Source organism: Anomaloglossus baeobatrachus, chromosome 4 (genome assembly GCF_048569485.1).
Source record: "Anomaloglossus baeobatrachus isolate aAnoBae1 chromosome 4, aAnoBae1.hap1, whole genome shotgun sequence".
NCBI classification, from domain to species: Eukaryota; Metazoa; Chordata; class Amphibia; order Anura; family Aromobatidae; genus Anomaloglossus; species Anomaloglossus baeobatrachus.
The window spans coordinates 470,465,339-470,489,932 of record NC_134356.1 but is presented as its reverse complement, the minus strand read 5'-3'; the positions used below and the strand labels follow the sequence as shown (position 1 = coordinate 470,489,932).

Sequence of the window (24,594 nt, the reverse complement as noted above, 5' to 3'; positions counted from 1 at the left end):
ATTCTCAGGGCCACTCGGTGATCCCTTACCTAGACGATCTCCTAGTCAAGGCACCCTCCCGGGTGGCTTGTCAACACAGTCTGACCGTTGCTCTGGAGACTCTCCACAGGTTCGGGTGGATAATCAATTTTCCAACGTCAAAGTTGACTCCGACCCAGTCACTGACTTACCTCGGGATGGAGTTTCATACTCTCTCAGCGATAGTCAAGCTGCCGCTGGACAAACAGCGGTCGCTGCAAACAGGGGTGCAATCCCTTCTTCGGGCCCAGTCACACCCCTTGAGGCGCCTCATGCACTTCCTGGGGAAGATGGTGGCAGCAATGGAGGCAGTTCCATTTGCGCAATTTCATCTGCGTCCACTCCAATGGGACATTCTCCGCAAATGGGACAAGAGATCGGCGTCCTTGGACAGGAACGTCTCTTTCTCTGGCAGCCAAGACCTCTCTTCAGTGGTGGCTTCTCCCCACTTCTCTGTCGAAAGGAAAATCCTTTCTGCCCCCATCCTGGGCTGTGGTCACGACGGACGCGAGCCTGTCAGGATGGGGAGCGTTTTTTCTCCACCACAAGGCTCAGGGAACCTGGACTCCGACAGAGTCCTCCCTTCAGATCAATGTTCTGGAAATAAGGGCAGTGTATCTAGCACTCAAGGCGTTCCATCGGTGGCTGGAGGGCAGGCAGATACGCGTACAGTCGGACAACGCCACGGCGGTTGCGTACATCAACCACCAGGGCGGCACTCGCAGTCGTCAAGCCTTCCAAGAAGTCCGGCGGATTCTGCTGTGGGCGGAAGCCACAGCCTCCACCATCTCCGCGGTTCACATCCCGGGCGTAGAAAACTGGGAAGCAGACTTTCTCAGTCGCCAGGGCATGGACGCGGGGGAATGGTCTCTCCACCCGGACGTGTTTCAAGAGATCTGTTGCCGCTGGGGAACGCCGGACGTCGATCTCATGGCGTCTCGGCACAACAACAAGGTCCCGGCCTTCATGGCACGGTCTCAGGATCACAGAGCTCTGGCGGCGGACGCCTTAGTTCAGGATTGGTCGCAGTTTCAACTGCCTTATGTATTCCCTCCTCTGGCAATGCTGCCCAGAGTGTTGCGCAAGATCAGGTCCGACTGCCGCCGCGCCATCCTCGTCGCTCCGGATTGGCCGAGGCGGTCGTGGTACCTGGATCTGTGGCACCTCACGGTGGGTCAACCGTGGGCGCTCCCAGACCGACCAGACTTGCTGTCTCAAGGGCCATTTTTCCATTTGAATTCTGCGGCCCTCAACCTGACTGTGTGGCCATTGAGTTCTGGCTCCTAGCGTCTTCAGGGTTATCTCAAGATGTCATTGCCACTATGAGACAGGCCAGGAAACCAACGTCAGCCAAGATCTATCACAGAACTTGGAGGATCTTCTTAGCCTGGTGCTCTGAGAAGGGGTTTACCCCCTGGCCGTTTGCATTACCCAGGTTTCTTTCCTTCCTTCAAGCTGGATTAGACAAGGGTTTGTCTCTCGGCTCTCTCAAGGGACAAGTATCGGCGCTATCCGTATTTTTTCAAAAGCGTCTAGCCAGGCTTCCGCAGGTCCGCAGGGAGTTTGCCACATAGTCCCACCTTACAAGCGTCCGCTGGAACCCTGGGATCTCAACACGGTTCTACGGGCTCTTCAAAAACCACCTTTTGAGCCGCTGCGGGATGTCTCTCTATCTAGTCTTTCGCAGAAGGTGGCATTTCTAGTGGCGGTTACATCACTCCGAAGAGTGTCAGACCTTGCAGCGCTGTCATGCAAAGCCCCTTTCCTGGTATTTCACCAGGATAAGGTGGTTCTGCGTCCGGTCCCGGACTTTCTCCCTAAGGTGGTGTCCACGTTTCATCTCAATCAGGATATCTCCTTACCTTCATTTTGCCCTCATCCAATTCACCAATGTGAAAAGGATTTGCATTTGTTAGATCTAGTGAGAGCTCTCCGGATCTACGTGTCTCGCACGGCGCCACTGCGCCGTTCTGATGCGCTTTTTGTCCTTGTCGCTGGCCAGCGTAAGGGTTCGCAGGCTTCCAAGTCAACCTTGGCTCGGTGGATTAAGGAACCGATTTTTGAAGCCTACCGTTCTTCTGGGCTTCCGATTCCTTCAGGGCTGAAAGCCCATTCTACCAGAGCCGTGGGTGCATCCTGGGCATTGCGGCACCAGGCTACGGCTCAGCAGGTGTGTCAGGCGGCTACCTGGTCGAGTCTGCACACTTTCACAAAACACTATCAGGTGCATGCCTATGCTTCGGCAGATGCCAGCCTAGGTAGGCGAGTCCTTCAGGCGGCGGTTGCCCACCTGTAAGAGGGGGCCGTTGTTTCGGCTCTTTTTATCGAGGTATTCTTTTACCCACCCAGGGACTGCTTTTGGACGTCCCAATTGTCTGGGTCTCCCAATGGAGCGACAAAGAAGGGAATTTTGTTTACTTACCGTAAATTCCTTTTCTTCTAGCTCCTATTGGGAGACCCAGCACCCGCCCCTGTTCCCTTCGGGCTGTTTGTTCTTTTGTGTACACATGTTGTTCATGTTGAATTGTTCTTTTGGTTCATGGTTTCAGTTCTCCGAACATCCTTCGGATTGAATTTACCTTAGACCAATTTATAAGTTTCCTCCTTCCTGCTTTGGCACCAAAACTGATGGGCCCGTGATGCACGGGAGGGTGTATAGGCAGAGGGAAGGGGTTACAAACAAAAAACAAAATTCCCTTCTTTTTTTTCTACAAAATATTTAATGCAGATCTTTCAGGTCCCTAGGATAGAGAGTAGTGTTAAGCGGACCCGAACTGTAAATATCCGGATCCGCGCGGTTTCAGCGTCCGATCCGGGTCTGAACCGGACCCGGGAATCCGGCTGCACGATCTGGTATCGTTTTTTTTTTTTTTTTCTTTTTCCCTCTCTATCTCTATCTCTCTCTCTCTCGCTATCTCTCTCGTCCAGGATTCCGATCCCCCATTGACATATATGTGGCCGGATTCTGGATTGGATCCGGACTTCTTTGTCAGCCCGCCGCGGATCTGCCGGACCCGGATTATTTGCAGTCCGCTCAACTCTAATAGAAAGGGTTAAAAGTTAATTTGTGTTTTCTCTTTTTTAACTCAAGAAGTGTTAATAAGAATGTTACTCGGTCTGGGCAGCATAGCAGCTGAACATTTGTGGGGGAGCGGAGTAAACTACCAGCATATACCTTTGAAAAAGGAGCCAGCACAATCTGAAAATTGCATGCTTCATATAAAAAGTGCAAATTCACAGATTTTTCCAACTGTACTGTAATAAAAAAGTTAGATTTTTAGCAAATAATTGATCAATTCTTTGAGCCACCCCTGCCAACATCACGGGAAATCTCAATAGTGCCAGACAGCAACCATTGATAAAGGCGGACCAGATCCAAGTTTGGTCCGCCTTTCTCAATGGTTGCTGTCTGGCATTGGGAAGGTCAGTTCTGATATAGTCCTGGTATGTGTAGAGCTTGCTCCACATGCTGGGACCTGGGCTGCTCCTTATCCACAATTGCCTCTTTTGCAACATAGAAGCGGTTATATACAGGTTACAGGTATGTGTGCTCCATTATGGTTCTGCTTTTAACTTTATCTAGGAGGCCGCATGGTACACGGAATACATAATACAGAGTTGGACCCCCCTATTGAGATTTGCCGTGACGTTGGCAGGGGTGGCTCAAAGAATTGATCAATTATTTTCTAAAAAGCTCATTTTATATTATAGTACAGTTGGAATAAATCTGTGAATTTGCACTTTTTATATGAAGCGTGCAATTTTCAGATCGTGCTGGCTCCCCTCTCTCTCAGCCTATACCTTTTGGTAGCTGGGAAAACAGAAGGATCCGTCATTTATCAAACTACAAGGAGGCACCCTCTGGTAACTTTTTAACGTAGAAGATAACCCTTTTAGAATCTGTTGGACAAATTTGGGTTTGTCAGATGCCCAGAGAATGCAGACTACTGTAATTAAAGCTGGTGCACATCGATTTGGTCTCTGGCCACTGCATGGGAGCCGAAATATCTTACCTTCCAGCATTAGTTGCTGCTCTTTGATTAGACTGAACCATGGTGATCACCTTTAAAAATAAAAAATTAAAAAAATGTAAAATAAAAAACCGCTGAAGCATCGCTCTGAACAGCAGAAGCGATCAGATAGTACCTGTTATCCCCTAATAAGAATCCACGTATTTGGTGTATATTTGGTGTTTTAGGGATATAGATATATATATATATATATATATATATATATATATCTCTAATCATAAAGATAATAATCGGGCACAGCTGATCTTTTAGAAGCTGTAGTGAGAGCTGGAAGAGTCTGCTTTCTCCAGATGCACATCCGCAGAAAATAGACCATGTAAATCCAAAAATAGACGGAAAAGGCAGCACTCACCGGAGTTGAAAGCAAGGTTCTTTTATTCTTGTTTTTCTTTGCTCTTATATGTGGTGGGACAGGTATAAAAGAACCTTGCTTTCAACTCCGGTGAGTGCTGCCTTTTCCGTCTATTTTTGGACGTATTTGGTATCGCCGCGTTTAGAAATGCCGCGTTTAGAAATGCCCAATCTATCAAAATATAAAATCAATTAATCTGATCGGTGTAGACACAACAAATCGCATCTCCAGAATTACATATTTTGGGTCGCCGCAACAATTAATTAAAATGCAATAAAAGGCGATTAAAACACATCTACCCCAAAGTGGTATAACTAAAAACGTCTCCTAAAGATGCAAGTAATAAGCAGTCACTGAGCCCCAGATACCGAGAAATGAGAATGTTATGGGTCTCAATAAAAAAAAAACGCTATATGGCTATATTGACGCAAAAATAAAGTTACAGCTCTTAGTAGAATGGAAGGAAAAAACGAAAAACAGAAAATCATCCGGGGGTGAAGGTTAAATCATTATTCAAATTCGATGGCAAATTTTACTTAGATTCCAAACCTCCTGTTTCTATAGTTTCAGCTGAGCTTATTAACCCCTTCACCCTCAGGCGATTTTTTTTTTTTTTCCCTCTCCTTCTGGGAGCCATAACTTTTTTATTTTTCTGTCAATCTTGCCATATAAGGGCTTGTTTTTTTGCGGGAGAAATTGTATTTTTGAATGAAACCATGAGTTTTACCATATAGTGTACTGGAAAATGGCAAAAAAAATTCCATGTGCGGAAAAATTGCAAAAAAAAAAGTGCGCTTTGTTTTTGGGATATTTCATTAACCGTATTCACCATATGGTAAAACTGATGTGTGGGTATGATTCCCCAGGTCGGTACGAGTTCGTAGATACCAAATATGTATAGGTTTACGTTACTAAGGGGTAGAAAACAAAAATTCAGACGTTTATCCAAAAAAGTGGCGCCATTTTCCACAATCCTTAGTGTTCTGCTTTTTTGGGATAAGGCTCAGTGACTTTTTTTTTTTTTTTTTTTTTTGGTGTATGTGTGTCGAGCTGACCTTTGTAATGGTACCATTTTTTGCTCAGATTCTACTTTTTGATCGCCTGTTATTGCATTTTGTGCAAAATTTGTGACAATCAAAAAACATAACTTTGACTTTTTTTTTGCCGCTACACATTTTACCGATCAGGTTAATTGATTGTATATTTTGATCGGTAATTTCTTAATGAGGCGATACCAAAAATGTTTAATTTTTTAATTTTTTTAACCCTTTAATTTTCAATAGAGGAAATGGGGTGATTTGAATCTTTTTTTTAATTTTTTTTTTTTTTTTTTTTTGGTTTAAAAAAAACCCCTTTTTTTACATTTTTTTTTTTAATTTATTGAAGTCTGATCGCGGATTTATTTCTGGTGATCAGAGCTGCACAGCTCAACAGAAATGCTGCTCTCCTGTTACAGCTACTGCTCTGCCGGCTGTAACAGGAACTACATCATGGTAGCGACAGGAGTCCTCACATGACCCATCGCTACCATAACGACCATCGGCTCCCAGTGATCATGTGACAGGGCCTCCGTGGGCGGCGGGAAAGGCGTGTTCCCAACTGTGGCAATTTAAGGGGTTAACAGGCGCGAGTGGATCACGGATCCACCTGCGAGGCACAAATGTTTGCTGTTCAAATCGGGCTCACCTCAGCAGCCAGCGGTGATCATTCCTTCGTGATTTAGGATGTAACAACATGTCCTTGGTCATGAAGGGGTTGAGCTAATTTTTTTAAGTGTTTATTTAGGATCAGCGCCTAAATTTTACACAGAATATCCTTTAGTGAGAATGTGACTATGAACTCCTGTTAGTGGGCACACACGTGTCCGTTTTGAAGTCTAAGACTATGTGCGCACGTTGCGTAAATACATGCAGTTACGCTGCGCTTTGTAGCGCAGCGTAACTGCATGCGTCCTGCGTCCCCTGCACAGTCTCTGGAGATTGTGCAGGGGCCGTGCGCACGTGGCGTCTTAGAGCGCAGCGTTTCGGCTGCTGCCCGAAGCGCTGCGTTCTAAGAAGTGACATGTCACTTCTTCCGTGCGCTTTGCCGGCAGCTCCTGCTCTGTCTATGGCAGGAGCTGCAGGCAGAGCGCATGGAATCGGCTTTTTTTTTTCTCTACATACATTTTCTGCAGCGATTTGAAGCGCACATGTGCTCTTCAGATCGCTGCAGAAATTTCTGCAGGGCTAGTACGCAACGTGCGCACATAGCCTTAGGTTGTACTTTTGTGGCGGTGTAAACAGTCTTCAGTTAGTGGGTATTTTATGTAAATAACTTTGTACTAATGTACTTCACATTGTCATGCTACCTCACCATTCACAGGAGGGTTTTTAGAACCTCCATCCTCAGGATTGCTAGGGGGTCCCAGTGGTTGGACCTCCAGCAATCTAACCTTTGTCACCTACCACATGGATAAGTGCTACAGTAAATGCATTTAGTTGGACAATCCAATAAGTCTCATGTTTTGTGGTGATGATTGTGAAAGGGTTGGAATTATTGCTATTGGTAGAAAAAAAAGTAGTTCTTGCTTATAAGGGATGAATGCCTTTCAGTACTTTAAAACATAACGGTTTTTAATTTTTATTTAATCAATTCTACACATGAAAATAAGCAACTTCTTTCTCTGCCACAATTGATTAGTCGGTCATCAAAAATTCTCAATTCTGAGGTACAATCTGTATTCAGTGAAGACTTTTTTATTACTGAGAGATGAGAGCTGCTACTGATGAGATTCTATAAGTGATAAGAGTGAGGAGGGGTGGAGCTCTGCCTAAGCGCCTCCCTCTTTAGCGCCTCTCTTTTCCTTTAGCTCTTCCCGTCGATCTCATCAGTAGCAGCTGTCATCTCCTATCTCAGTAATGGCAAAGTCTTCACTGAATACAGATTTTACCTTAGAATTGAGAATTTTGATAATGACTAATCAATTCTGGCAGAGAAAAAAGCAAATTTGTCTGATAAGAAATATTACAAAGTTACTTATTTTCGTACTATGGAGTTCTGAAAAAGATGAAACGACTCTTACCTTTTGGATGTTCGGTTCGCAAGGCTCATTCGAACCTTAGATAAGGTTCGGTTTGTGACCCTGACCTGACCCTCAATGGAAGTCAGTAATTGGGCAGTTTGTGTCTCCGCCCACATGCAGACAGCCATAAGCAGAACATTTCCGGGGGCGTGGTTTTTCAATTTATTTTTATTTATTTATTATTTTTTTTTTATTGTGTGCACATTACATGTGATCATTTTGATTTTACCCTCAGTGTGAGCCGTTCAAACACTGCACGTGGCTCACAAAGGGTTGAACATCAATCATACCCGAGCACAGCGCTACTCGCTTTAGTGGTTTGCACTAGAGTTGAGTCAGTACCTAACTATTCGTATTTGCTATACTCATAACGAGTACTGTCTGATACTCGCGTATTCTTTCCGAATAGCGTGTGCAATACAAGTCGATGGGGAAAAACTCGCAATGTAACTAATAGCCCGAATGCAGTACTATTTGCAACTCGCACGAATAGTACGGCATTCGGGTTATTCGTTACATTGCAAGTTTTTCCCCATTGACCTGTATTGCCAACGCTATTCGGAACAAATACGTGACCATTAGACAGTACTCTTTGAGTCAAGCGAGTACGAATAGTTAGGTACTCGCTCAACTCTAGTTTGCACTCGTAACCCACTCGAACTTTGAACCCAAACCTTGTTTTCTTTATCGTTCCTTTGGGAGACCCATACCACCATACCATGGGTGTTTAGCTTCTGCCTCCGGAGGACACACAAAGTACTATACTTAAAAGTGTAGCTCCTCCCTCTGAGCTTATACACCCCCTGGTAGCCAGTCCTAGCCAGTTTATTGCTTTGTGTCAGGAGGCATACATCCACACATGCATTCTCATCTGATTTGTTTGACTTTTGGAAAGAGTTTGAAGAAAAGCGGGTCCATGACTGGACTCCCGGCATGTCCCTTCTCACCCCACTGTGTCGGCGGTGTTGTTAAGGTTGATTTACAAGGCTGCAGCCTTACATGCCGCGCTCCTTCACCATCCCTTCTGGGCTCTGGCTTGAAGTGGGAGCCAGCACGGTCTCCATGCCTGGCAGGAGTCCGGTCTCCATCCACAGCCCCTTGAGGATTCTGTTGGACCGGAGCACTCATCCCCAGGGACATGGCCCTGCGTCTCAGCAACTATGTAACCCGCCCAGGGTAGGAATCAATCGAGGTTTCGTTCCTTTCATTCCTCCAACTGGTCATCCTCTAAGCCTTCCGCCTCGTCCGCTAAATCAGCCAAGGATCAGAAATCCAACTGGCGCCCAAAAGCGCGTCCGCAGAAGACCGCAGGAGGTTCTGCCACTAAGGCAGCTTCCTCATGACTCTCGGCCCGCTCCAGCCACGTCCTTAGTCGGTGGCAGGCTCTCCCACTTTGGCGACGCTTGGTTAAAGCAAGTCTCCGATCAGTGGGTGAGAGACATCATATCTCACGGCTACAGGATAGAATTCTCTTCCAGCCCTCCAAACAGATTTTTTCTCTCAACTCCCCCCTGCTCCAAGGCCGCCGCCTTCTCGCAGGCCGTGGCGTCCTTGCAGGCAAACGGAGTGATTGTCCCAGTTCCCGCTCCGGAACGGTTCAGAGGTTTTTACTCAAATCTCTTCCTAGTTCCAAAAAAGGACGGTACCTTCCGGCCCATCCTGGATCTCAAGCTTCTCAACAAGCATGTCCGGGTGCGGCATTTTCGCATGGAGTCTCTGCGATCAGTCATTGCCTCTATGACCCAAGGGGAGTTCCTGGCGTCCATCGACATCAGAGATGCCTATCTACATGTGCCAATCGCAGTGTCACATCAGCGTTGGTTACGTTTTGCGATAGGAGAGGATCATTTCCAATTCGTGGCTCTCCCCTTCGGGTTAGCCACGGCCCCTCGGGTATTCACCAAGGTCATGGCGGCAGTGATTGCGGTCCTGCACCTCCAGGGGTTAGCAGTGCTTCCTTACCTGGACGACCTTCTAGTCAAAGCGTACATCCAGCGCAGACTGTCAGCGGAGTGTTTCGCTCACTCTCGCCACCTTAGCCCAATTCGGGTGGATTGTCAATCTTCCCAAATCCACTCTGACTCCGACCCAGAGTCTCACGTACCTAGGGATGCAGTTCGAGACTTTGCCGTCACTTGTGAAGTTGCCCTTAGACAAACAGCTGTCACTCCGGTTGGCGGTGCGCTCTCTCCTGAGGCCCTGCCGTTATACCCTCAGGCGTCTGATGCAGGTGCTGGGTCAAATGGTGGCCTCCATGGAGGCGGTTCCCTTTGCCCAGTTCCATCTGCGTCCTCTGCAGCTGGACATTCTCCGCTGTTGGGACAAGCGGCCTTCCTCCTTACAGAGGTTAGTGGCTCTGTCGCCACGGACCAGGAGCTCTCTTCAGTGGTGGCTTCGACCCCTCTCCCTGTCCTAAGGGCGCTCCTTCCTGACTCCGTCCTGGGTGATTCTCACCACGGATGCCAGCCCTTCCGGCTTGGGAGCGGTACATCTCCACCACAGAGCACAGGGCACTTGGACTCTGTCCGAGTCAGCCCTTTCAATCAATGTGCTGGAAACCAGAGCTGTGCTTCTAGCTCTCCTAGCCTTTCACCACCTGTTGGCGGGCAGGCACATTCGAGTCCAGTCAGACAACGCGACAGCGGTTGCCTACATCAATCACCAAGGCGGGACACGCAGCCGCCTGGCAATGTTGGAGGTCCAACGCATTCTTCAATGGGCGGAGGACTCCAAGTCCACCATATCCGCAGTCCACATCCCTGGCGTAGAAAACTGGGAGGCAGATTATCTCAGCCGTCAATCCGTGGACGGTGGCGAGTGGTCCCTGCACCCGGCAGTGTTTCAGTCAATCTGCCGCAAGTGGGGCACTCCGGACGTGGACCTAATGGCATCCCGTCACAACAACAAGGTTCCGGTTTACGTAGCTCGCTCCCACGATCCTCAGGCCTTCGCCGCGGACGCTCTGGTTCAAGACTGGTCCCAGTTGTCCTACGTGTTTCCACCTCTAGCTCTCTTGCCCAGAGTCCTGCGCAATATCAGAATGGAGGGCCGTCGAGTCATCCTCATTGCACCGGACTGGCCCAGGCGAGCTTGGTATCCGGACCTGCTCCAACTGTCCGTGGAGATGCCGTGGCATCTTCCGGACCGTCCAGACCTGCTCTCGCAAGGTCCGATTTTCCACCCGAATTCTGCGGCACTCAAATTGACGGCGTGGCTCTTGAGTCCTGGATTTTGACGGCTTCTGGTATTCCTCCTGAAGTCATCTCCACTATGACTCTGGCCCGTAAGTCTTCCTCCGTCAAGATCTATCACAGGACTTGGAAAATTTTCCTGTCCTGGTGTCGCTCTTCCGGCCATTCTCCTTGGCCATTCTCGTTTCCGACCCTTCTGTCTTTTTTACAGTCCGGTCTGCAGCTTGGACTGTCCCTCAACTCTCTCAAGGGACAAGTCTCAGCTCTATCAGTGCTGTTCCAGCGGCGTCTCGCCCGGCTGGCTCAGGTCCGCACCTTCATGCAAGGTGCGTCTCACATCATTCCGCCTTATCGGCGGCCCTTGGATCCCTGAGACCTTAACTTGGTCCTCACGGTATTGCAGAAACCCCCTTTCGAGCCCCTTAGGGAGGTTTCTTTGTATCGTCTTTCTCAAAAGGTGGCCTTTCTAGTTGCCATAACTTCTCTCAGGAGAGTCTCTGATTTCGCTGCGCTCTCCTCGGAGTCACCTTTTTTGGTTTTTCACCAAGACAAGGTAGTTCTCCGTCCGACCCCGGACTTTCTTCCTAAGGTGGTCTCTCCCTTCCACCTTAACCAGGATATTTCCTTGCCTTCCTTCTGTCCGGCCCCTGTTCATCGCTTTGAGAAAGCGCTGCATACTCTAGATCTGGTGCGTGCTCTCCGGATTTATGTGTCTCGCACCGCTGCGCTTAGGCGCTGCACCTCTCTTTTTGTGCTAACCACAGGGCGGCGCAAGGGTCTCTCTGCTTCTAAGCCGACCTTGGCCCGTTGGATTAGATCGACCATTTCGGACGCCTACCAGAGTACTCGGGTGCCTCCCCCGCCGGGGATCAAAGTACACTCGACCAGAGCTGTCTGTGCCTCTTGGGCTTTTCGGCACCAGGCTACGGCTCAACAAGTCTGTCAGGCTGCCACTTGGACTAGCCTGCATACCTTTTCGAAGCACTACCAAGTGCATGCTCATGCTTCGGCAGATGCGAGCTTGGGCAGACGCATCCTTCAGGCGGCTGTCGCCCACTTGTGAAGTTAGGCTCCGCCTACTTCTTAGTTTTTCTGTTTATTCCCACTCAGGGACAGCTTTGGAACGTCCCATGGTATGGGTCTCCCAAAGGAACGATAAAGAAAAAGAGAATTTTGTTACTTACCGTAAATTCTTTTTCTTATAGTTCCGTATTGGGAGACCCAGCTCCCTCCCTGTTGCCTGTTGGCAATTTTCTTGTTCCGTGTGTTATCACCGACTGTTGTCGTGGACAGTCTCCGGTTGTTCCGGTTCTACTTGTGGGTGGCTATTCTCCTTCAGCTTTTGCACTAAACTGGCTAGGACTGGCTACCAGGGGGTGTATAAGCTCAGAGGGAGGAGCTACACTTTTTAGTGTAGTACTTTGTGTGTCCTCCGGAGGCAGAAGCTAAACACCCATGGTATGGGTCTCCCAATACGGAACTATAAGAAAAAGAATTTACGGTAAGTAACAAAATTCTCTTTTTTTGGAAAGTCCATTTTCAAACTCGAACCTCTAGGTTCGCTCATCTCTAATGAACAGGACTATGGCAGTAGAATTCATTTCTTGGAAGAACTCTGTGCATACACATTAATGTATTGTACTTTGCAATGCCACATATTTCTAGAGTTGCCATTTTAGTGCAGAAACAAATTGCGCTAAAATACACAAGTAGTTTTCAAAGGTATATATATTTTTTTTTTTTTTTTTGTGCAGTTTAAATATTGCTGTATTTTTAAATTTGCAGTGTCAGCTTACTGCAGTCTTTCATTATGCCCAGGAGAGGGCAGTGTTGAGTTTACACTAAAAACTTTTGTGTAATTTATTTTTTATTACTGTCATGTTTAATTAACTTAAGATCGTTGTTTTAATCCGCAATAAGGCACACACAATTAGATTAATGTAAAGAGCCGTACATGTGTAAAAACCAATCACTGAGCTACCTATGTGGCTTTTTAAATTTTTTTTTGCGTTTTGTTCTATTTAAAATGCTGTTAAATTTTGATGATGAACTAACCTTGCTCTGTCTCTTCCCCAATACATCTACAGGTGACCCCAAACATTGGCAGAACAAATCTCTTCCTGGTGACCCTAACTATCTTGTCGGAGCAAATTGTGTATCTGTATTGATAGATCACTTCTAAACCTACAGTGTAAAGATAAGAAATAATGTGAAATCTACTATGGACCTATTTATCTTTGCACCTCCTATTGAGTATTATTTCACCTTTAAATAACAATGGGACTCGATAGTGCTAGGAAAATTTTTGCCTGAACTTGCATTTTTTTTGGGAGTAGACTTTAAAGCCATGGTCAAAGTTTCGGCCTCAGATTTGGCATGTGAAGGTAGGCCACTGCCACACCTTCCTTGTCTTGTAACTAAACGCCTTTCACTCGCATTCGTTTGTCTCTAAAGGACCAATGCTGATAACACTAAAGTCATTTTCTAGAATTATACTTTCAATCGCCCGAAGACACTAATGGATACTACTTGTTTTGTTTTTCCAATTTAAACACACCAACTAGCACTTCTATATATATATTTTTTTTATCTTGTCATGATAGACAATTGTTTGCACCAGAACAAACCGCTTTGTTTAGGGAAGGAAGATCTATCTCTTCATAACCTTGCTGTTGAGATCGGCCACCCACACTGATGTAATGTATTCTCCAATGGCTCACAGGTTTGAATGTTATTACTTAATGAAAAAGTTAGGCACATATAGTGACTTGTGACATCCAATATACGATAGAATCCATGGTCTCCTATTCCCTTTTTTAAATTGAATAAAAAGGTGTGTAGATCAATCACAGCATAGGGTTCAAGGTAATTGACAGTGGTTCTGGTGCTTCAGTGGACCTGTAAATTAACCATTTACTACACATATTTAACCAGCAGGGATGCCTTACCCTCATGTTACGGTTTTTTGTTTTTTTTTAATTTTTTTTTTCTTTCCTAGTTCTCTGTACTCCGAAGTTCATATGGCTTTTTTGCGCTTCTTTAGAATAATGTATAATGAAAAAAGATCGAAGAAACTATGAATTATTGTGAATTTTTCTACGAGCTGAGCTGGCGGGAGTTAAATTACTCCTGTCAACTCAGAAAATATTGAAGGAAATTGTATGTTTCTGCTATGCATTTAAAAAAAAAAAAAAAATCTCAAAGATGTTACAATGCCTGTATATAAAATGCGTGCATACCACTTTTTTGTTTTTGTTGTTTTTCCTTATTTTGTTTTCTTTTCCTTTTTATTTTCTGTTTGTTTGTAAATTTAACTTTTTTAAGCTTTACTTTTTGTATAAAAAAAGAAAACCTGAACGTTTCTTAAGGATACCTTTGTACTCATACCTTTTTTGAGCCTTGAACTTTGTAACATCTGCAGCAATAAAGCGCATTTCTACAGTACTCACCACAAGAACATTTTGAAGCGAAATGCACAAAAATTGCTATCTTTATAAATGCTGAGCATAAATCCTCAGAATTCTCTAGTTTGATTCTTATCTTTAAAGTATCCCTGCTGCAATTTGTGAAAAGGATGCTGTATAATGTGCCCTAAAATGTATTTTTTTACTAATAGACGATTTATTATGGCACATTCGCACGGTTTCAGTAGAAGATACAGCACTGCATTCTCCTAATCAATTATTAGTCTTCACGTGTGGCTGATTTCATTTTCTTTTCTTTTTTTTTTTTTTTTTTTATTTCTTTCCTTTGCAGTTATTAAAATTACACATTTCTAAATATACAAAATAAAACTGGTTTTAAAATAAATGAAATTAAAACCTTAAAGTGTGTAATTTTTTTTTGTTTTTAAAAATGGGTGTCTACATGGGATTTAAGGATTTGTATTTGTGTTTTAAAAAAATGTTGATCTAAATTTTTTGTAAGGTACAACCAGCCAATTTTTCAACAGTGGAAAATAACACACTAATATATAGAGGGTTCCAAAAGTAGGGGAAATGTTTTATTCTCACAAATTGTCAGATTAAGGTGCCCAAGCGATCCGAACCTCCTACGTTGAGGGGAGGAGGGGGCCAGACTGCTTGTTTGTTTTTGTGTATGTAGCTATCCCAGTTCTTGGATTTTACTTGTGCCTGTGGGAGATAATCTACTTTCAGCTATGTCTGTGGGCAAACATATTGTAAAAGGTGCTTGGGCACGTTTAACAGTTAGAATCGGTTACCCCCCCACCCTATGAGCTGTGTCACTTTGTGCCCACGGGCTGTGTCACTTTGTGCCCACGGGCTGTGTCACTTTGTGCCCACGGGCTGTGTCACTTTGTGCCCACGGGCTGTCATGTGATGCAGCTAGTCCCATGCACATGAAAAGGGATGAGCTGCAATATCATTACTTATGCTGCTATTGATGTTGCCTTACAAAGTTTAAACATTTTCTGTTAAGTTGTTTGAGTCTTTGTTACTGTAACAAGGACGGCCATACTCGTAGTGTCACTTGGTTATTAGTTAATGCTAAACAATAAAAGTTTGTAGTTTTATTAAAAGCTAAAGTGACAACTAGTACCATTGGATGAAAGATAAGAATAGAAAGCGCAATAGGGTCTTACCCAATAAACATATGAAAGGTGATAAGGAATAGTGCTCACCTTGTGTGGTTGTGTGACAAAAGTTACCAGTATCAAAGCACGTAATCAACTGCTGCAGAGTTCACGCACACAAAATCAGGTATAGATAAGGAACTGAAGAAAGGTGGAACTATTTCTGTGCTGCTGTAGGAATGACACAAATCCAAAAATACTGAATATAGGTGGTTTTATTCTACTAGTTTCGAAGTGTGTCCTCACTACTTCATCAGGAAAATCCATGGATAATACTTTCTCCTTTTATTCAGTACATGATATACCAACTTAGTACCCTTGCACTTAGTTGTAAGCTTTGATTAAAGGCAAAATTGCTGATCTGTTTAAGCAAATGAGAAAATTTCACATTCTGATTTCCTGTTTTATTAAGTTACATTGTTGACAAGTGAAAATAAGCGCTCTTGTTTTGTCATATTTGTTATATACAGCTCTGGCAAAAATTAAGACACCACTGCACATTTTTATAAAAATCAGCTTCTCCACATGTCTCACAGCCATTCCATTCCAGTGTCAGTTGAATTCCAACCAAACTACAGACCGGCAGAGGGCGAAAGCAACTCTACTGACCGGGATGACCGTCATCTTATTTGAATGTCGCTCAGCAACCGCAGGATGACCTCATGACCTACAAGAGGAATGGCAAGTAGCAACTGGGGTGAAGTGCATGGTAAGAACATTACGTAACAGGCTGCTAGATGCAGGGTTCACGTCATGTAAAGCTAGAAAAAAAAGCCTTTCATCAATGAGAAGCAAAGGAGAGCTAGGCTGAAGTTTGCCAAAGATCATAAGGATTGGACCATAGAGGACTGGAGTAATCTTCTCTGTGTCTAATTTTCAGCTTTGCCCAACACTGGGTCGTCTAATGGTTAAACGGAGACCTGGAGAGGCGTACAAGCCACAGTATCTTGCACCCACTGTGAAATTTGGTGGAGGATCAGTGATCTGGGGATGCTTCAACAAGGCTGGAATCGGGCAGATCAAACTTTGTGAAGGACGTATGAATCAAGCTGCATACAAGGTTATTCTGGAAAAACAGTTGCTTCCTTCTGCTCAGGCAATGTTCCCCAACTCTGAGGACTGTTTTTTCCAGCAGGACAATGCGTTATGCCACACAGCTAGGTCAATCAAAGTGTGGATGAAGGACCACCACATCAAAACCCTGTCATGGCCAGCTCAATCTCCAGACCTGAACCCTATGGAAAACCTCTGGAATGTAATGAGAATGAGAAAGATGGATAGTCACAAGCCATCAAACAAAGAACTGCTTATATTTGTGCACTAGGGGTGGCGTAAGGTCACCCAAAAGCAGTGTGAAAGACTGGTGGAAAGCATGCTAAGCATGAAAGCTGTGATTAAAAATCATGGTTATTTCACAAAATATAGATTTCTGAACTCTTCCCGAGTTAAAACATTAGTATTGTTAATTCTAAATTGTTATGATCTTTCTTTGCTTTATTTGAAATCTGAAAGCACTGCGTTTTTTTGTTTTTTGACCATTTCTCATTTTCAGAAAATAAATACACTGATGAGGGAGCAATTACCCCGAAACACTGCAAATTGGGCTTCGGATCTGGTATAAATCCTAAGTCATATGAAAAGGCTTGTTAAAAAAGGCCACTTTTGACTTTTAGGATTGCTACTTCCAATAGGTGGCGCTAGAGTTTGTCTCTTTCCTGGAGAGACCATTTGAATATTTCCCAGAGGGGCTGTGCAGCTATAAGACCTCTCACTGGCAGCCAGATAGGTCTCTCAGGTCTCCGCAAGGAGAAGAGTCTTCCCCGTGACTGCTTTCAATCACAGACGCGTGTCTATAGTGTACAAATAAATTTGCCCAGGGTCCCCCCATATTATGATACCCAGCACAGATCAAGCATACGGCCAAAGGCTGCAGCCCCCCAGCATTGCCTTTATCTTGACTGTATATCAAAATATCAGGGACAGCGTGCAACTTTAGAAAAATATTTTAAAATTAATTTTAAAAATCGGGATGCAGTCCCCCTCTCCAATTTTGATACTCAGCTATGATAAAGCAGAAAGCTTGGGCTGGAATTCTCAGGCTGGGGAGGACCCATGGTTATTGGGCCTGCAGCCACATAGGATTGTCACATCTATTAGATGTGACTATCCTTGAACTTTACCCGGCTTATCCCGATTGCCCTGGTGCAGTGGCAATCGAGGTAATAAAGTGTAAATGACAGCTCACAGCTGCCTCTAAGCCCTAGATTAGTAATGGGAGGCATTTGAGCCCCCCCCCTCCATTACTACTCTGTATGTGAAAAGAAATAAAGCACAAAAAATATTTTAATTTGAAATAAAATTCAAAAACCCCCATCTTTTATCTCTTTATTAACCCCCCAAATCACCCAGTTCTGACAGTATGTATGTAGCAGAGCTAAAATCGTTGTGGGACCTTGTGTGGATTACGTCTGAGCTAGGTGTTTTGGGGGTTAATAAAGGGTAGACAGAGGGTGTTTGGTTTTTTTTTTGTTTTTTTTTTTTTTTTTTATAGTTTCAAATAAAGGATTTTTTTCTGTTATTTCTTTTCACTTACTCATTATTAGTAATAGGCGGTCTCAGACTCCTCCCATTACTAATCTAAGGCTTAGTGGCAGCTGTGAGATGTCTTTAACCCCTAGATATATCCAAACATCAGAAGGAATCTGGCACTACGAACATTCCATGAGCTAGTCGAAACAGCAAATCTGGAAAGCTGGGATGAAGACACAGATATTCAGGGGTGCCGTGAACAAAACATAATTTATGCTTATAGAGGAAACATAGAGAACAGTCAGCACTTTTTCCTCTATAAGCCTTATTACCCTAATTGCTTCGGCACCAGGGCAATCGAAGTGAGCTAGGTAAAGGTCTGGGATTACCTCTCCTAATGGATGTGACAATCCTGGGTGGCTGCAGGCTGATATTTTAAGGCTAGGGGACCCAATAACCATGGTTCCTCCCCAGCCTGAGACTACCAGCCCCCAGCTGTCAGCTTTATCACGGCTGGGTATCAAAATTGGGAGGACCTCACAACTATTTTTTTTAAATTTTATTTCCATAATTAAAAGTCGCATGCGGTCCCTCTTATTTTGATGCACAGCCAAGATAAGCACTTATGTGGGGGCTGCAGCCTGTAGCCGTATGCTTTATCTGTGCTGGGTATCATAATATAGGGGGACTCTACACCAATTTTAATTTATTCATTTTTACACTATAGGGACACACAGTCTGTCGGTTGCAATCAGAAGCGTCCCCACCCTGGGTGAGAGCGTGTCTAAGGGTATGTGCGCACGTTGCTTTTTACCTGCTTTTTTGCTGCTTTTTCTTCTGCGCTGTTTAATGCCAAAATGGATGTGTTCTTCTATTCAAGCAAAGTCTATGGGAATTTGGGTTTCTTGTTCACACTATGTTGTTCAAAATGCTGCCTTTTTGTGGCAGAACTTTGGTCAAAACCTCAGCTTTTCAAAGAAGCAACATGTCAATTGTTTTTGCCATTTGGGATTTGCACTGCAAAGCTGAGTTTTTGACCAAAGTTCTGCCACAAAAAGGCAGCATTTTGAACAACATAGTGTGAACAAGAAACCCAAATTCCCATAGACTTTGCTTGAATAGAAGAACACATCCATTTTGGCATTAAACAGCGCAGAAGAAAAAGCAGCAAAAAAGCAGGTAAAAAGCAACGTGCGCACATACCCTGAGTGCAACCAGAGAGGCAGGGACTGCCGGTGGGCAAGGGAAGCTGTGCATATACATGAAGGATACTGAGAAGTAGCGGAAGTAGAGTTACGGCTGCGCGGAATAATCTGTAAGTATAACACACCTACTCTAATCTATCTCTTCTACCACCATTTTAAAGTGCTGGATTATGTTCCCCATAGATTTATAATGGAGACCAGCATCAGGTTAGAAATCCGGGATCAATTCTGGGACGGAACTGGGTTGTTTTTTTTTTTGTTTTTTTTTAAACCCGGTTGGACCCACAGATCAATAGTATCTGCGGGGTCCACCCATCACTTACCAGGACGTGGTTACAGCCGCCAATCACTGTAAACTGTGCAGTGACTTAATCTGCCTCGCCCATGTCTGACTGAAAGTAGTAGGCTGCCTGGAGGTATAAAGTTAATTTCCTCCCAGTAGCTGGGCTATCAGTGCAGTACCTAGTTTTAACCGGCAGTTTAACCCCCATTTCTTTGTCGCTCTATTGGGAGACCCAGACAATTGGGTGTATAGGCTATGCCTCCGGAGGCCGCACAAAGTATTACACTTAAAAGTGTTAAGCCCCTCCCCTTCTGCCTATACACCCCCCGTGCTCCCACGGGCTCCTCAGTTTTTTTTTGCTTTGTGCGAAGGAGGCAGTCATGCACGCACAGCTCCACAGATTGGTCAGCAGTAGCTGCTGACTATGTCGGTTGGAAGAAAAGTGGGCCCATATAGGGCCCCCAGCATGCTCCCTTCTCACCCCACTCTTGTCGGCAGTGTTGTTAAGGTTGAGGTATCCATTGCGGGTACGGAGGCTGGAGCCCACATGCTGTTTTCCTTCCCCATCCCCCTCAGGGCTCTGGGTGAAGTGGGATCCTATCGGTCTCCAGGCACTGAGACCGTGCTTCATCCACAACTCCTGTGGAGCCTGCTGGATAGGAGCCGGGTACCGTTCAGGGACATGGCCCTGCTACTTGAAGGTACTCTGTATCCCGGTGGGGACCGCGCACGGCAACACCTCAGCTTTGCTGGGTGTGCTAGTGCACCGGGGACCGCGGCGCTGACCGGGTTAAACTGTGCCATTACACACTCAGCGTCGCTGAGTGTGTTTATATGTAGGGGCTACCGCGATAACCGCCGCTGCCATGGGAAACTGCGGCGCGGCTGGGACTTGTAGTTCGCCGGGGACTTCGGCGCCGGCCGCGCTTTTACGGCGGCCACGCTTATACTCGAGTCCCCGGCTTTCTTGCGGCCTAGTTTCCTTTTCTCCCGCCCCCAGCCCTGACAGGCAGGGGAAGGGCGGGACGCTGCACAGAACGAGCAGCACTGAGGGCTGGAGTATGCTTTGCATACTCCAGCCCCCTCACTGTGCACAGTGTGAGCACCAGTTCCCGCACTTTCTCGGCCACGCCCACGGCTCCCTCCTCTCGTCAGGACGCCGCAGCCATTCCTGTCAGCTCCTCCGACGCTGCAGAGAGGGACAAACCCTGGGAGACCCAGACACGGTCTCTGGTGGCCTCACAACCACTTTAGGCGGGTGGTAAGCAGCACCTGTGGTGCTAGCCCCATGGTGCTGTAGTGTATTGATACATTATTTATTTATAGTATATACTTTACACTGTATGAGCACAGTTCATTCTGGCTATATACCCTATTGTGTTGCTCAGGGAAAACAATAGCATGGCGCCCACAAAAGGCAGGGGTGCCAAAACACAGGCTTATTATGCTGCCTGCGCCGCTTGTACGACCCAGCTGCCGGCGGGTTCCATTGACCCTCATTGTGTGCAATGTTCGGCCCCTGTGGCACTTTCTCAGCCAGAGCCTCTGCTAAGAGGAGCCCAGGGGGAGCCACCTGTTGACACTGTCCAGGTGACGGGGACGGAGTTTGCAAAACTCTCTGAGACTATGGCTAAGATACTAGAAGCCTTGCAGTCCAGGCCGGTATCTCAGCAAAGGGACTCTGTTGAATCATTGTTCCCTGGCCCCCCTCAGTTGGACCAACAATGTCCTCCAGGGGTATCTCATACATCCCAGGCTGAGGGTTCTGACTTAGACCCCAGCCCCAGACCGACTAAGCGGGCTCGCTTAGAATTTCCCTCGACATCATATTGTTCAGGGTCTCAGCGGGGGGAATCTCTGGTTGATGAAGCTGAGACAGTTGATCAGGATTCTGATCCTGAGGGCGCTCTCAATCTTAATACTCCAGACGGGGACGCCATAGTGAACGATCTTATTGCGTCCATCAATCAAATGCTGGATATTTCTCCCTCAGCTCCTCCGGCGGAGGAGTCAGCTTCTCAGCAGGAGAAATTCCGTTTCAGGTTCCCCAAGCGTACACCGAGTATGTTTCTAGACCACTCTGATTTCAGAGAGGCAGTCCAGAATCACCATGCTTGTCCAGATAAGCGTTTTTCTAAGCGCCTTAAGGATACACGTTATCCTTTTCCCCCTGACGTGGTTAAAGGTTGGACTCAGTGTCCCAAAGTGGATCCTCCAATCTCCAGACTGGCGGCTAGATCCATACTTGCAGTGGAAGATGGGGCCTCGCTCAAAGATGCCACTGACAGGCAGATGGAGCTCTGGTTGAAATCCATCTATGAAGCTATCGGAGCTTCTTTTGCCCCAGCATTCGCAGCCGTATGGGCGCTACAAGCTATCTCAGCAGGTCAAGCGCAAATTGAAGCAGCCACATGCACGTCCGCGCCACAAGTGGCATCCATTACCACTCAGACCTCGGCATTTGCGTCTTACGCTATTAATGCTGTCCTGGACTCTGCGAGCCGTACGGCGGTTGCAGCCGCCAATTCGGTGGTACTCCGCAGGGCCTTGTGGCTACGGGAATGGAAGGCAGATTCTGCTTCCAAAAAGCGCTTAACCAGTTTGCCAATTTCTGGCGACAGGCTGTTTGGCGAGCGTTTGGATGAAATCATCAAACAATCCAAGGGAAAGGATACATCCTTACCCCAGCCCAAACAGAACATACCCCAACAGAGGAGAGGGCAGTCGAGGTTTCGGTCCTTTCGGGGCGCGGGCAGGTCCCAATTCTCCTCGTCCAAAAGGCCTCAGAAAGAACAAAGGAACTCTGATGCATGGCGGTCTAAGTCACGTCCTAAAAAGGCCACCGGAGGCGCCGCTAACAAAGCGGCTTCCTCATGACTTTCGACCTCCTCTATCCGCATCCTCGGTCGGTGGCAGGCTCTCCCGCTTTTGCGACACCTGGCTGCCACAAATAAAAGACCGCTGGGTGAGAGACATTCTGTCTCACGGTTACAAGATAGAGTTCACCTCTCGTCCCCCGACTCGATTCTTCAGGTCATCCCCGCCTCCCGAGCGAGCCGAGGCTCTTCTGCAGGCGCTGCGCACTCTGAAGGCAGAAGGAGTGGTGATCCCTGTTCCTCTTCAGCAACAGAGCCACGGTTTTTACTCCAACTTGTTTGTGGTCCCAAAGAAGGACGGGTCTTTCCGTCCTGTCCTGGACCTGAAACTGCTCAACAAACACGTAAAAACCAGGCGGTTCCGGATGGAATCCCTCCGCTCCGTCATCGCCTCAATGTCCCAAGGAGATTTCCTTGCATCGATCGATATCAAAGATGCTTATCTCCACGTACCGATTGCTCCAGAGCACCAGCGCTTCTTGCGCTTCGCCATAGGAAACGAACACCTGCAATTCGTGGCACTGCCGTTCGGCCTGGCAACAGCCCCACGGGTTTTTACCAAGGTTACGGCTACTGTAGTAGCGCTCCTACACTCGCAGGGTCACTCGGTGATCCCGTACTTGGACGATCTGCTGATCAAGGCACCCTCTCAAGAGGCATGCCAACGCAGCCTCGACGCTACCCTGGAGACTCTCCAGGGTTTCGGGTGGATCATCAATTTTCCAAAGTCAAATCTGACACCGGCCCAATCGCTGACATATCTTGGCATGGAGTTTCATACCCTCTCAGCGATAGTGAAGCTTCCGCTGATCAAGCAGCAGTCACTACAGAAAGGGGTACAATCTCTCCTTCAAGGCCAGTCACACCCCTTGAGGCGCCTCATGCACTTCCTGGGGAAGATGGTGGCAGCAATGGAGGCAGTCCCTTTCGCGCAGTTTCACCTGCGTCCCCTTCAATGGGACATCCTACGCAAATGGGACAGGAAGCCGACGTCCCTCGACAGGACCGTCTCCCTCTCTCAGGCGACCAAAGCTTCCCTTCGGTGGTGGCTTCTTCCCACTTCATTATCGAAGGGGAAATCCTTCCTACCCCCATCCTGGGAAGTAGTCACGACGGACGCGAGTCTGTCAGGGTGGGGAGCGGTTTTTCTCCACCACAGGGCTCAGGGTACGTGGACCCAGCAAGAGTCCTCGCTTCAGATCAATGTTCTGGAAATACGGGCAGTGTATCTTGCCCTGAAAGCGTTCCAGCAGTGGCTGGAGGGCAAGCAGATCCGAATTCAGTCGGACAATTCCACAGCGGTGGCATACATCAACCACCAAGGCGGCACACGCAGCCGGCAAGCCTTCCAGGAAGTCCGGCGGATTTTGATGTGGGTGGAAGCCACAGCCTCCACCATATCCGCAGTTCACATCCCAGGCGTGGAAAACTGGGAAGCAGATTATCTCAGTCGCCAGGGCATGGACGCAGGGGAATGGTCCCTTCACCCGGACGTGTTTCAGGAGATCTGTTGCCGCTGGGGGGTGCCGGACGTCGACCTCATGGCGTCCCGGCACAACAACAAGGTACCAATGTTCATGGCACGGTCTCAAGATCCCAGAGCTCTGGCGGCAGACGCCTTAGTTCAGGATTGGTCGCAGTTTCAGCTCCCTTATGTGTTTCCTCCGCTGGCACTGTTGCCCAGAGTGTTACGCAAGATCAGGGCCGACTGCCGCCGCGCCATCCTCGTCGCTCCAGACTGGCCGAGGAGGTCGTGGTACCCGGATCTGTGGCATCTCACGGTCGGCCAACCGTGGGCACTACCAGACCGAACAGACTTGCTATCTCAAGGGCCGTTTTTCCATCTGAATTCTGCGGCCCTCAACCTGACTGTGTGGCCATTGAGTCCTGGATCCTAGCGTCTTCAGGGTTATCTCAAGACGTCATTGCCACTATGAGACAAGCTAGGAAACCAACGTCCGCCAAGATCTACCACAGGACGTGGAAAATTTTCCTGTCGTGGTGCTCTGCTCAGGGTATTTCTCCCTGGCCTTTTGCCTTGCCCACTTTTCTGTCCTTCCTTCAATCTGGACTGGAAAAGGGTTTGTCGCTCGGCTCCCTTAAGGGACAAGTCTCAGCGCTCTCTGTGTTTTTCCAGAAGCGCCTAGCCAGACTTCCACAGGTACGCACGTTCCTGCAGGGGGTTGGTCACATCGTCCCTCCTTACAAGCGGCCGTTAGAACCCTGGGATCTGAACAGGGTGCTGATGGTTCTTCAGAAACCACCATTCGAGCCAATGAGGGATATTTCTCTCTCACGCCTTTCGCAGAAAGTGGTTTTTCTAGTAGCAGTCACTTCACTTCGGAGAGTGTCTGAGCTAGCAGCGCTGTCATGCAAAACCCCTTTCCTGGTGTTTCACCAGGACAAGGTGGTTCTGCGTCCGGTTCCGGAATTTCTCCCTAAGGTGGTATCCCC

General features: G+C 46.9%; 1 protein-coding gene across 17 annotated transcripts in view; it reads left to right on the top strand.

Moving 5' to 3' along the window:
• Positions 1-14,481, top strand: part of TJP1 (tight junction protein 1) — a 739,774-nt gene extending 725,293 nt beyond the window's left edge. For all 17 annotated transcript variants that reach the window (XM_075345691.1, XM_075345702.1, XM_075345705.1 and 14 more), the window contains one exon: positions 12,741-14,481. In XM_075345691.1, the coding sequence (XP_075201806.1) occupies positions 12,741-12,835 (95 nt within the window). In that variant the 3' untranslated portion in view covers positions 12,836-14,481. The remainder of the gene's footprint in view (positions 1-12,740) is intronic.
• Positions 14,482-24,594: the final 10,113 nt, after the last annotated feature.